Source organism: Crinia signifera, chromosome 19 (assembly GCF_055691185.1).
Source record: "Crinia signifera chromosome 19, ASM5569118v1, whole genome shotgun sequence".
Taxonomy (NCBI): Eukaryota; Metazoa; Chordata; class Amphibia; order Anura; family Myobatrachidae; genus Crinia; species Crinia signifera.
Window position 1 is genome coordinate 97,089,290 of NC_139226.1, and position 12,045 is coordinate 97,101,334.

The 12,045-nt window shown below is 44.0% G+C and overlaps 1 protein-coding gene across 7 annotated transcripts in view; it reads left to right on the top strand.

The window, feature by feature from the left end:
- The window catches only part of ACOT7 (acyl-CoA thioesterase 7), a 163,235-nt gene that overhangs the window by 56,864 nt on the left and 94,326 nt on the right, over positions 1–12,045 (top strand). For all 7 annotated transcript variants that reach the window (XM_083162987.1, XM_083162984.1, XM_083162982.1 and 4 more), the window contains one exon: positions 2,198–2,289. In XM_083162987.1, coding sequence (XP_083019113.1) covers positions 2,198–2,289 — 92 coding nt within the window. The remainder of the gene's footprint in view (positions 1–2,197; positions 2,290–12,045) is intronic.

The window sequence follows — 12,045 nt, forward strand, 5'->3', positions numbered from 1 at the left end:
GTGCTGTGGACAAATTCTACTACTCTAGGGTGCCATGATTCGAAAAAGATTGGGAACCCCTGAGGTAAGCCAATCTTTAAGATAGCCAGGGAGAAGTAGAAAATGGGAGGAATGGGGCTGGTTGGTTATCCGCTGGTCAGCTGATTTATCTATCAGCTGGGAGACCATGTCCCAGGTTATTGCAGTAGTCTAGGTGTGATGCTACAAATACATGTATGAGTGTAGGCGGATCTTCAGAGGGAATTAAGTGCTTGATTCTGGATGTTCCACAGATGAAAGAATGAGGATTTTTTTGTGGCTTATCTCTGATGTTTAAGCGTCAAGACTCAAGCCACAACAAAGGAAACAATAAATAGACCAGTCTAAAGTTCTATTAAATACATTATTGATATGCTGAACAGTGGGTCACAGAGCTGATTACCAGATGTTCTAGAGCAGCGATACAGAGGTACAGGATTCCTGACTGCACACTACTGCTCTGCTACCGGAGACAGTACACAGCCAGCGGCTAGACACAGAGGTACCGGATTCCTGACTGCACACTACTCCTCCGCTACCGGAGACAGTACACAGCCAGCGGCTAGACACAGAGGTACCGGATTCCTGACTGCACACTACTCCTCCGCTACCGGAGACAGTACACAGGCAGCGGCTAGACACAGAGGCAGGGCAGCCAAGAGGTATGCCGGGCCCCGGTAAAAATTTGGGGGGCATGACCACCTCCCGTGATTAGGCCATGCCCCCAATTTTTATAGAGGGGGTGAAAAAACACTTTGTGCAGGGAAATAGCTTGCGGTGTATGACCAAGATATGTGATGGTTTTAGCTCATCAGATAAAATGTCTGCCAGTGATTTCATGTCACAGTGTATGCCCGGCATATGTGCGATGTTAAACAAATGCAATAAAAAATATTACATATGTCTTTTGAACCATTGTCCTTTCTTTACAAAAACAAACCAAACGGTTCCAGTAATTAGAATAACGTTTCATTTATTTAGCAGTGTATTAATACCTCATATTCATGTGCTAGTCTGTATTCCTCACAATGCAAAGAACGTAATCTGTACATATTTTTAATTAAGGAAAAAAACTCCTGCTCTGTCATGTTGTGTAACTTGTATACAGAGCATCGCATAGGCACCATGGAGGCACCCGATGTGAAGCCGATCATTTCTCTCAAAGCTTATAGTATCATGGAGGTACAAGGCCCATCAGGGTGAAGAGGAGGATATAGGGAACACTCTATATATACACCTGTAGTATTTCCAGATAAGAATGTGCCAAAATGTGACTTATCAGTACTTGTGCTAAAAGCCACAAAATCATTTTTAGCATTTTGAGAAGTCTTAGAACATTATTTAATCCTTTAAATGCCAAGGGACTTTGTCAAAATAGATGTGAAAATTGCCAAGCAAACCTTTTTTATTCATCATGATGACCTGTAATCAGGGGCATAACTAGATATTCATAGCAAGTTTGTAAGGGCCCCTTATTTAGCAACTGGCATAGTAAAGATGGGCCACCTTCAGCTCTGGGCCCCATAGCAGCTGCACCCCTTGCACCTGGCAGTGGTTCTCAACCTCGGTCCTCAGGACCCCCCAACAGTTCACGTTTTCCACAGGTGCACTCATTATTCACTGACACATTTTAAAAGATCCACAGGTGGAGATAATTACGTCACTTGTGAGTCTGTGTGGAGACCTGGAAAACGAGAACAGTTGGGGTGGGCCGGGGGGCCTCCTGAGGACCCAGGTTGAGAACCACTTCACCGGTGGATGGTAGGGCATGAAATACCACCTGTCGGATAAAAAGAAAAGGGAAAATCCATGTCGTCATTTTGTCTGCCGTCATTCCCATTGTCGACCGTATGCTTTTGACGACCTTTTGACCCTGTCAACCTCAGCCATGTCTACCTTATTCATGTGTTGACCAAAGCTTTGTCAACCCCCTCTATGTCGACCTAATGACCCATATGAGTAGAAAGGATAATAAACCAAGGTTAGGTTGAAAGCTGGCTGGGTTTAATGAAGCAGTGGTTCTTGAGAGCCTGTTTAAAATTTTGTAGGGAGGAGTAGATAATACCAGAGGTAAGGAGCACAATGGCCAAAATCTTGTAGGTTATCCGCTCTTGCCACATTTTATCAAAAAACTAACTTCTTTCTAAATGTGTGTGTTGTGTCTTCTTTTTCTTTGTAGGAGCAAAAAGATTAACCAACCGAGCAACTCTATGGTACGTGCCTCTATCTCTAATAAATGTGGATAAAGTCATCGAAGTGCCTCCAATACAGGTAATTTTGCCTATGCAACGTGCACAGTGCTGTTGTTTTGTTGCTGTGTGACGTGTAAGTGTATTGGCGTATTTATTGTCTGCAGCTATGGAACGTTAGTGAGAAGATACATGTATATGTTGGATAGCCCTTAGGTGGCTTTCATACTAGTTCCTGAACATTCCAGAAAGTCACCATATTGTGGGGCAGATGTTCTAAACCTAAGAGAGAGAGAGAGAGAGAGAGATGACCAATCTTTTTAGCTCCTGACATTTTTCAAACACAACCTGTTGGCAGTTAGGAGCTTGAATGGCTGGTTCTTCATCCGGGTCCACTTGATCTCTTTCCAAGGCTTAATACATCTCCCTTTCTGTATATTCCAAAAAGTGGTCTTCAGGCCCATAAACACTGGTTACTTTTACCGCCCAGTGTGTATGGGGCCGCAATAAGTGCTGGTGCGCGGCCCCGCATCATCGTCCTGCTATGGAAAGCTGTCCACCCCCTTTGGTGTCGGTGTCATATCTTCACATGTGCACAGGATGGTAATCTGATGATAATATATTGGCTGGTTACAAGTGCTTGTAGATTTATGTTGCAAGGGGGCAGATGCAATGTTGATGATAACCACTGTAAAATGGGACTTTGTGTGTGTGTGTGTGTGTGTGGGGGGGGGATCCTCCTGCCTAACCCCAGCATATCTAACCATGTGCTTTTATAGAGATTAGGAGTGTGCTCCGGGTACAGCAAATTGTGGAACGGCTTTGGAATAAATCCTTGTATGGCAGCTGCTACAACCGATCCATACATTGGCAGATGCATCGCTGCTGAGGAGTCTCCAGAGGGGACAGGATAATTATGTAACCTATAGAATACTTTGCCTTAACGCTTTCAGCTCTGTCGCACAGTTGTCCTTTTTTTTTTTCCCAGTCAAACCAATGAAGCACCCGCTGTATATACAGCGCTCTAGTATAGAAGCCCACATTCTCATCGCGCTTCACTACACAGTCATTGTATTGACACCCCCCAGGGATAGTTAAGTAGGGCAGACATGAATACAATTGGGCCTTTTTTACTGTGGTATTTGTTTGCAGTACAATAAATTAAATATAAATTCATGTCAATATATGTATCTAGAAAGAACTGGTACTCAGGAGCCAGACTGTTAATATCTAGCAGTCACCAGATCTTTATAAGTAGTCAAATTTCTGATATTTTTAACTCCTTTAGCAACCAATGCTATATTTTTGGGGTTGTATATGTGCTGTTAGCACTCCAATGTGAAAAATACTGACCCCTACAACCCTTCTCTCCTGCAGGCTAATGCTAAACCCTCCCCTTCCTGTAGTCTAACCCTAACCCCTCCTCTTAGCACTTAACCCTAACCGTCCCCACCCCGCAGCATAACACTATCCTTCCCTTCTTAGTTCCTAACCCTATCCCTCCCTGACATACATACATTCAGGGATGCATATAGTCAGGATTTTGTGGTGTTGGAGATCTGGCCAGCAGTGTTGGAACTGGTGGCATCCTAAATACCGACATAACTGAAACCCATATTTTTGTTGTGCCTGTAGTTAAGCCAGGACTGGCGTATAACAACGTGAAATAGTTTTAAAGGTGACCCTAAGGTTTTCATTTTGGTGCAGTCACACAGTATGCTTTCTTTTAGGGCTAATCAATATTTGTATCCAAGCAGAAATTATTTTAGTAAATCTACCCTTCGGTATTTGTTGTCACAAGCCAAGTTCATCATCTAGAAGACCATTGATATATCAGTGTGCTTAAAAGCTTTTCAGTGACAATGAAGAGGCAGAGTGTAACTCTAGAAAGTCTGCACCGAGGTTTAATTTTGTATTTCAGCCGGAAAATGGGCAAATTAATTGCGTAATTGAGCTGAGCAGAATGAACAGGATTGTATTTCTGGGTTAGAGGAGAGATTTCAGACTAGAGGGCTTGTTATGAAGCTGGGTTTTCAGACTTGTGTAGCTGAATAAGCATTTCAGGAAATTTAGTGTTTGGGACTTAAAATGCCAGTGTCCAATGTGAGCTAGACCTGACTGGTGAAGCTCAGGATTCCAGTTTCAATAAGCCTCTGGCAGGGCATGGTTGGACTTGTAGTCTAACAGTTATTGAATATTGAGGTGTAGTCCAATTAAGCCTCCCAATAACTGAACTAGTTATGACTTTGAAATCTCTGTCTTACTGGAACTTGGAGTTTAAGTTTTAGCAGGATCAGTACAGGCTGCCCAAAGTTGATCTATTGTGCTATGAACAGTAACCTATAAAATCTGTTGAGAATGACAACCAGTGCAGGCTCAGTGGGCCTTATTCTGGTTCACTCCCTCTGGCAAATTTCTTCTTAGATGGACAAAACCATATGCACTGCAGGGGGCAGATGTAAAATGTGCAGAGAGAATTAGATTTGGGTGAGTTATGTTGTTTCTGTGCAGGGAAAATACTGACTGCTTTATTTTTACACTGCAATATAGATCTCACTTTGAAGTGAAACCCCACCCAAATCTAATTCTCTGTGCACAAGTAACATCTGCCCCCCCCCCCCTGCAGTGCACATGGTTTAGGCCATCTAAGAAGGATTTTGTCAGAAAGAGTGAACTAGAATAAGGCCCTTTATCTCTATCTCCCTCCAAGGTAAATAGACCCCTGAGTCTTCTTCACCTTTTACACCTTGATGACCTGGACCACTCCCCAAGCTACCCGGGTCTGGTTTGACCCTGGTAGTGACTAGGCTTGGGTTTCTGGGTAACATAACCCATGTAGTCCTTTTCACACAACATCTGGTCCTGGGTTGCCCTGGCAATAAATAAAGTTTTTGGTGCAAAAGAGGTATTAGTTGGATCCTCTGTTGGAGGAGTCTGTGAAATTAATTAAAAACAGAACATTTCCCAAGTGGAGTTCCATTCCAGTTTTACATCATGTTGGATCACGATACCGAGGAAAGTTAGGGGCTTGTTATTGTTGTATGTTACCCCCCCCCCCAATAACACGAGTAGTTGCTTTAACTTCACTGCTTTATTTTATTTATCTGATTCCCTGAAGGGGTTTGGCTGGACTGTCTTGGGGGGTGCCCTGGGCCCCAGAGTGTTATTGACCTGCTCAACAGAGGTGACCTTAATGTTGGTGCTGGGCAGGTTCATATTTTGTCCAAATATTTGCTAACTTAATATTAATATAATATTAAAACTTAATATAACGTAATATTTGCTAATTAAATATAAGATGGTAAAATATATGAATCTCTGCAAGGTATCACCTCTCGTTACAGTCAGGGTGGTGCAGTCTAGAGCCGCGTTACCTGGACAAAACTCCCTGATGTTTTATCCTTTTGAGGGCCAACATCTCTGTGAAGGATGTTCAAAATATCCACTAAAAATGTCAGCGTCGCTTTGTAATGTAAATGTAAAAAAAAAAGTTTATATTCCCTATATAAGGTAAACATTACAGGTCATTTATGATGAATAAAAATGTCTGCTTGGCAGTTTCCACACCTACAGATGGAGCCACACTTGTCCATTTCGTGGATACACCATAGCTTTCAGTCTCGGTGCACCGGTCACTGAGATGGGGGACGCGCAAGCGTCTCACACGCACGCTCGGCCCATTGCCGCAAATGGGGTGCCGAGAAGGAAAGCTATGGCGCCCCCACGGAATGAACAAGCGTGGCTCCTGTAGTGTGACAAGTTTAAAGGGTTAAGGTGAAGCTGTGATTTGGGATTCTTTTTTGGTTTTCTCCTCTCTTTGTTTCACTAGGCATCAGAAGCGTAACATTCTTAAAACTCAATCATTTTCATACCGCAACAATTACCCTACGGCTGCCTTCAGCAAAGTAATGATATGTAGAAGTCAGCTTCTAATACCTTTAAAGTAAGAGAGGGCCCAGTCATTGTGTGTGTACAAAACCAGTCTTCAACAATTCAAGCAGCTATGATGCAGGTATCACTGGGCTGCTCCAAGGCATCATATCGTATACTCTCCTTCACCCCTTTAGTTTATTTAGTGTATATATGTAGCACTCTTCACATTCATTATCACCTCTTACTTAGGTAAGTCCTATCACATATAATTTCCCCTATCCCTTTTACTATCACTTTAATTTCACACTAATGTGATGCCATGGGGTGGTTCTGCTGGGCTGGCCTGGGGGGCCCTGTGCCCTGGACCTGTCTCAGAGTAGTGTTAGGGACTTGTCCTATTGAGGTAACCTGGACTCGGTGGACAAGCCCATAATAATGGCCATCATTATGCTAATAACCTCTGAAATGCAATATAGCAATGATATTAAAAGGTCTAGCATTTATATTTAGTGTGCACCTGCAAACTGCTCCTCCTGCTTGCTGCACTACAGGTCTCAGCAGGTAGCACCTCATATGTCCAGGGTGTGCAGTTTAGGGCCCCTCCCCCTATGATTCAGGTGTTCTTGCAGAGGCGTCGCCTGATTGGATTGGCTGTTGCTACTGTCTAGTCTCAAGAGTAGCAGTCTGGGTCCATACGGAGTAGGATATTGCGGTCTGAATTGTGTTCCATACCAAAGAGAATATTTGGCACTGTCTGCAAAAAGTCTGCTTCTGTAGACGGATACGGGTGGTAAGTAGAAACTATAAAGGTCTACATAAATTCAGTTGACCACTATTGGATGACAGATGAAATAGGTCAACATGGTCAAGGTTGACAGTTAGAAGGTCGACACAAGCATTAGGTCGACAATGGGAAGCCAACATGGGGCTGCTGGGTGAGTGCTAGCTCCATGGGAAAGCTTCACATGGTCCTCTGCTCCCACAAGTGCGTGCGACACATGGATGTGGGACGTACCACTGGGCAAGCAGCACAGAGCGGTGGCCCGGATTGGTTGCACTCACGCTGTCTGGTGCCGGGTGCCCACTGCAGGTAATGATGTCAAGTCTGTATTTCACTGCACGGAGAGGCTGGGCTGTGTGCGTCGCGTGACTGGAGTGGAATAAGAGCGGCTCCCCCTCTCTGAGTGGTACAGTCCGAACCTCTGAGTCATCATGGTGGAGCTGTGCTACCCTGTAAGGGAGTCTGCGCCTGGCCAGTCGCTCAGGATATCAGGTCTCATGTGGTGCTGGATGAGTGCTCCCCGCAGCCCCTGTGGGCTTTGTGACTGACCTGGCTGGGGGTCTGTCTGATGGCCATGAGGGGGAGGCTTGGACATTGGGACCCCAGGATTATGGAGCCCTTGGGCAACTGCCCATGTGTTAAGATGGCCGCAGTAGTAGCAGTAGCAGCAGCAGTAGTAATATAATATTATATTTATTTGTAGTAATAATAATAAAGACTATTGGGTGAAAATGTTACCCCATTTCACCCCCTTAGGAGTTAAATTTTAAGAAATAAATGGCTGCAAATAACGGTCACAGTTTCCAGACCACCCAGTGGTTCACATGCTTCAGGCCTGCCAGCAGGTGCACAGGGAGAGTTCAGCGATGTCACACTGGCAATGCATTGTAAATGGAAGGCAAACATTTTGCCTTATAGCTCCTAAAACAAAGCCACCAATTCCAATGTTAATATAATTATTTAAATCTGCAGACGAAGAACGCTAATCCCAATACCTAACAACCACTCGACACCCCCCCCCCCCCTCAACATTGTGAATATAGCGACTTTCTAAAAACAACAACCTATTCCAAAGGGCACACAGATTGCTGACTCAGAATCTACATTATATGTTACCCGTAGCAGCAGGAACTGGGCCTGGGACTGTTAGTGCGGGATTACAGGAAATTCTGGAGGGGAGCTTGATATCTGAATTGGAGGTGGACCATATGTTAGCAGACTTCAGTAAGTATGCCAGCCTGTTCTATAGAGCGGCATCTGATATGGGTTCGCTTTTCTTCTTGCCAGCTGCAATAGCTCATTTAGCTGCATTTAAAATGTGTCTAATTGAAAGCTGTAGATGTATTACATTTGGGTTTGATCTCGATGTGAAAGACGATGTGACAGACTAATAGAGAAGATTAGGTGAAGACATGTTTTTGTTGCATTATCTGTTTAGCTGATGAAGTTAGTCGTCTGCTTAGTATTTTCTGAGTCTTGGCGATCAGAAGCCGGACTGATGTCTCTGGGTTCCAAAAAATTGATGAATCAATTCAGGGAGTTATTCTGTAAGAATCTCAAAAGCAAATGGGAAACATTTCTTCAAATGAAGAGCAGTGTTGGGTCACTGGGACACTGGGGTGGGGAGGGGGGGGGCTTGGGTTCAGGGGAAATCTGAGGAAAATTACCTCACAGAAAGGGTAGTGGACAAATGGAATAGCCTCCCGTCAGCGGTGGTAGAGGCTAATGGGCCTTTAAATTTATGCTGCGAACATCCTGCTCCTCCCACTAAAAATATTTGCCGAAATTAAGGAGCAGAGATAATGAATTCTGCAAGGATAGTGGAAATGTTCACATTTTCTGTGTTCTTGCAAAATGGAATTTCTTCCCTATAAACGATAACTAAATGTAAAACTCCAGGAAAAGTCGTCATTCCGGGCTGGGAATGCAGGAGTGCAGCTAAATCAGAGCAGTATAGTTCCCAAAGCCGTGTGTGTTTCTTTTTTAGTCCCAGTATGATCATTTGTTTTTTGGCCGGCCGAAGTTCCATTTTCCATCACAGCATTTACTTGATAGCTATGCAGAAAAATGCTCTTTGGTGGAAAATCGGATTAACATTTTCCACTGCTGTAAACACTGGGGATTTCTGTATAACGGCAAATCATGTCACGTGGGGGTCAATTATCACCACGTTTACATACTGTGATCTGTCTGCCCGGATACTGTTTTCTGTTCCTCTTAAGCCAGCTGAATATATATATTACATTTACTTGTATTAGGGTAATGTTGTATTAGGGTAGTGTTGTATTAGGGTAGTGTTGGTAGTCTCATTCTAAGTCATAGGAGAACATTACTTGAGGCTTATGTTAATGGAGGTAGGGGGGGGTGTTCTTCTTTCGGACGTGTCCTACATGTTTAATAATTGTAACGGACATGGGGGGGTATACAATACAGGATTCCGACTGTCGGAACATCACAACAGTCGGAATCCCGGAATTTATGTCCAATTCAACAGTTGGAATTCGAGGTTCCGAGTGTCCGAGTGTGGATCGGCAAAAAGGGCCACTGGTTGTCGAAAAAGCGTCAGTTTCCGCCAAAACGCTATAAGGGGATATACAATCTGGTGGAATATTGGCACTCAACGATGGCATTAGAATGTGTCAGATCTGACTTTTTTTTTTTCCCCTAATCTGCTTTGTCCGGAAACTGCTGCAGATTGTCGAATTCACAGCCGTCTTTGCCAATCCACGGACATTCTGACAGTCAGAACATTAAATTCCCACTGTTGAATTACTGAGGAGTAGACTTAAATGGCCCGGGATTCAGAACATCCTGGATTGAGTTATTACACACACACACACACACACACACACACACTCTTTTCCCCCATAGACGTAAATTAAGCTCTGTGGGATTTTTATTTGTTACATTGTGCACCCATTCCACTGTGGGTTTTGATACCTTACTAGTCGTATTGCTTTTGATCTTGAGAGCAAACCGTGTCCGCTAAAAGTTAAGTGACCACAAAAATGATTTAGGCTGAATATTGTAAAAATGAGAGAGGGGCAGTGTGGAGGTGGGGCAAAAAGTTGGGGATTGCAGTGGTAGGGGAACCTTTTTTGGGCGTGGCTGAGCCCATCACAGATTTCCCCTGTGGGCCAGTCTACAGGCCCTCATAGATAGATAAATCAATCAATCATGTGAAGAGTCATATCGTATGTTATTTACTTTTCATCCGCTGTACTCTCTGTGTGCATCATATTAGTTCCAGAGATTGGCATTGCTGCCACAATAATACATTGTATGCTGGAGCAGTGAATGGTATTGCGTATGATACATTGTATCCAAAAGGACCACATATGATCTATTGCATGCAAACCTAGCCGCCAGGAAGGCTGTCAGCTTCACGGCGGGTAGTCGCTGAGGAATTACATACAATACTATGCGCTAGTGAATGGGGGGGGGGGCTTAACCCTGGTGAGAGAGCTGATTTTGTGTGCTTGGATGCCCCAGATGATCGACTGAGAAGTCAGAGTATAGGGCAAAGAAATGGTAAATCCCCTGAAAAGGAGTTGATCGCTCTTTTGGGACTCGCCCTGTTGAGTCTCCTGGATTTCCATGACAAAAAGCCATCAAGTAGAAATCGCCATTTAGAGATCAGAACAGATGTGCTGGGGACTACAAGCTCATTTATTTGCACTTCATTGTGGAAATTGTCTGACATGGATGACTCTTAATTACCATTAAGAGCAAAAACTGCTTCATGATCCGTAGTTTGTGAGCACAGGTATGAAAAACATCCTTAAACCCCCTGATGAAGTTTATCTGAATGAAACTCGTCTGGTGAACCCTTTGTTTGAATTGTTTGTGTGCATAGTGAGCTATGCTTTAGTTCTACACCCTATAAAACTGTGTATAGTTTATATGTACAACCTGTATACCAATGCTGAATTTTAAGATAGCCAATTTCATAAGCAATATAACTTTAGGGCAAGTGACTTCATGTCTTTTATGGAGTTCTCATGCTAAATTATTTCGGAGTAATTGCTCCCTTGGGCATTCAATAGATGTACCTTTATTAGCGCAGTACCCCTCTTAATATGAAACTCCACGCAGGGCCGGCTCTACCATTAGGCAGCTGCCTAGGGCGCCGGGATCTGGGGAGGGGCAACGCCAAGTCTGCAAATCAAAAAATCAAGGATGTCTATGAGGATCCTTGTTGTAATTAATGCAGGTGACGGCTGTAGAAATTCTAAGAACTCACCCCCATACTTTCCCTGAGACTGTACATCCCTACTGCCACCTCCTCCTTGTACTCTGTTGTGGGTGGCAAAGGGGAGGGTGCACAGGGCCTCCAGAGAAAGCAGAGGACTTCCCGGGGGGGCTGGGAGGAACACATGTTGAAGTTTCGCCTAGGGTGCTGAGAAGCCTTACACCGGTCCTGACTCCACGGGATGTGTTCTTCCATTCCTCAATTTGAGCATTGTGAGAACAGAGTGGAGGAAACGCCCCACACCCCTTTCTGTGTGGTAGCGGTCGTCTCCATGCAGCATTTGTGGTGGTATAGGACTGGGGGCCATTTCTACCCACAGAATTGCTGCTCTGTGATATCATTTTTATTAAAATGACCAGATGGGATTTTATTCTGCGGATAAGTGGCAGTGTACTGTATCACGGCCTAATAAGAGGACAGCTGCCAGCCTGCCATCTGTAACCTCTTGTAGAACAAATAAAACCACTCTTTGACATGAGCAAATCAAAGACCGTATTACCAAGCGAATAACATCGTTGCCGACCACAATTCCTGAGCAGTTCCAGGTCTCTATCATTTTCAGTATTAACCAAATGCTTGATCACATTATCAGGTACTTATGTAATATCTGGGCTCCCGTTTTTCTTATGAGACCACGTCCCCTCGCTGCGCTCGCCACGCTTCGGGCACGGTGGCTCGCTGCGCTCGCCACACTATATAAAATCAACTCCATGCGTAGTTGGATAGTAGGGGTATGAAAAAATGGGGTGCATTTAACATGGGAGCCCAGATAATACATAAGTACCCATTATCTCTCTTTCAATATTGAACGCAATTTTTCCCTCTGTCCTTATTGAATTATAATGTTTGACCTTTAACCCTTAACTTAACTCTAAATTACACCTAGAAATAACTCGCACTTATCACTAAAAATAATGACACAGGCCACTAAG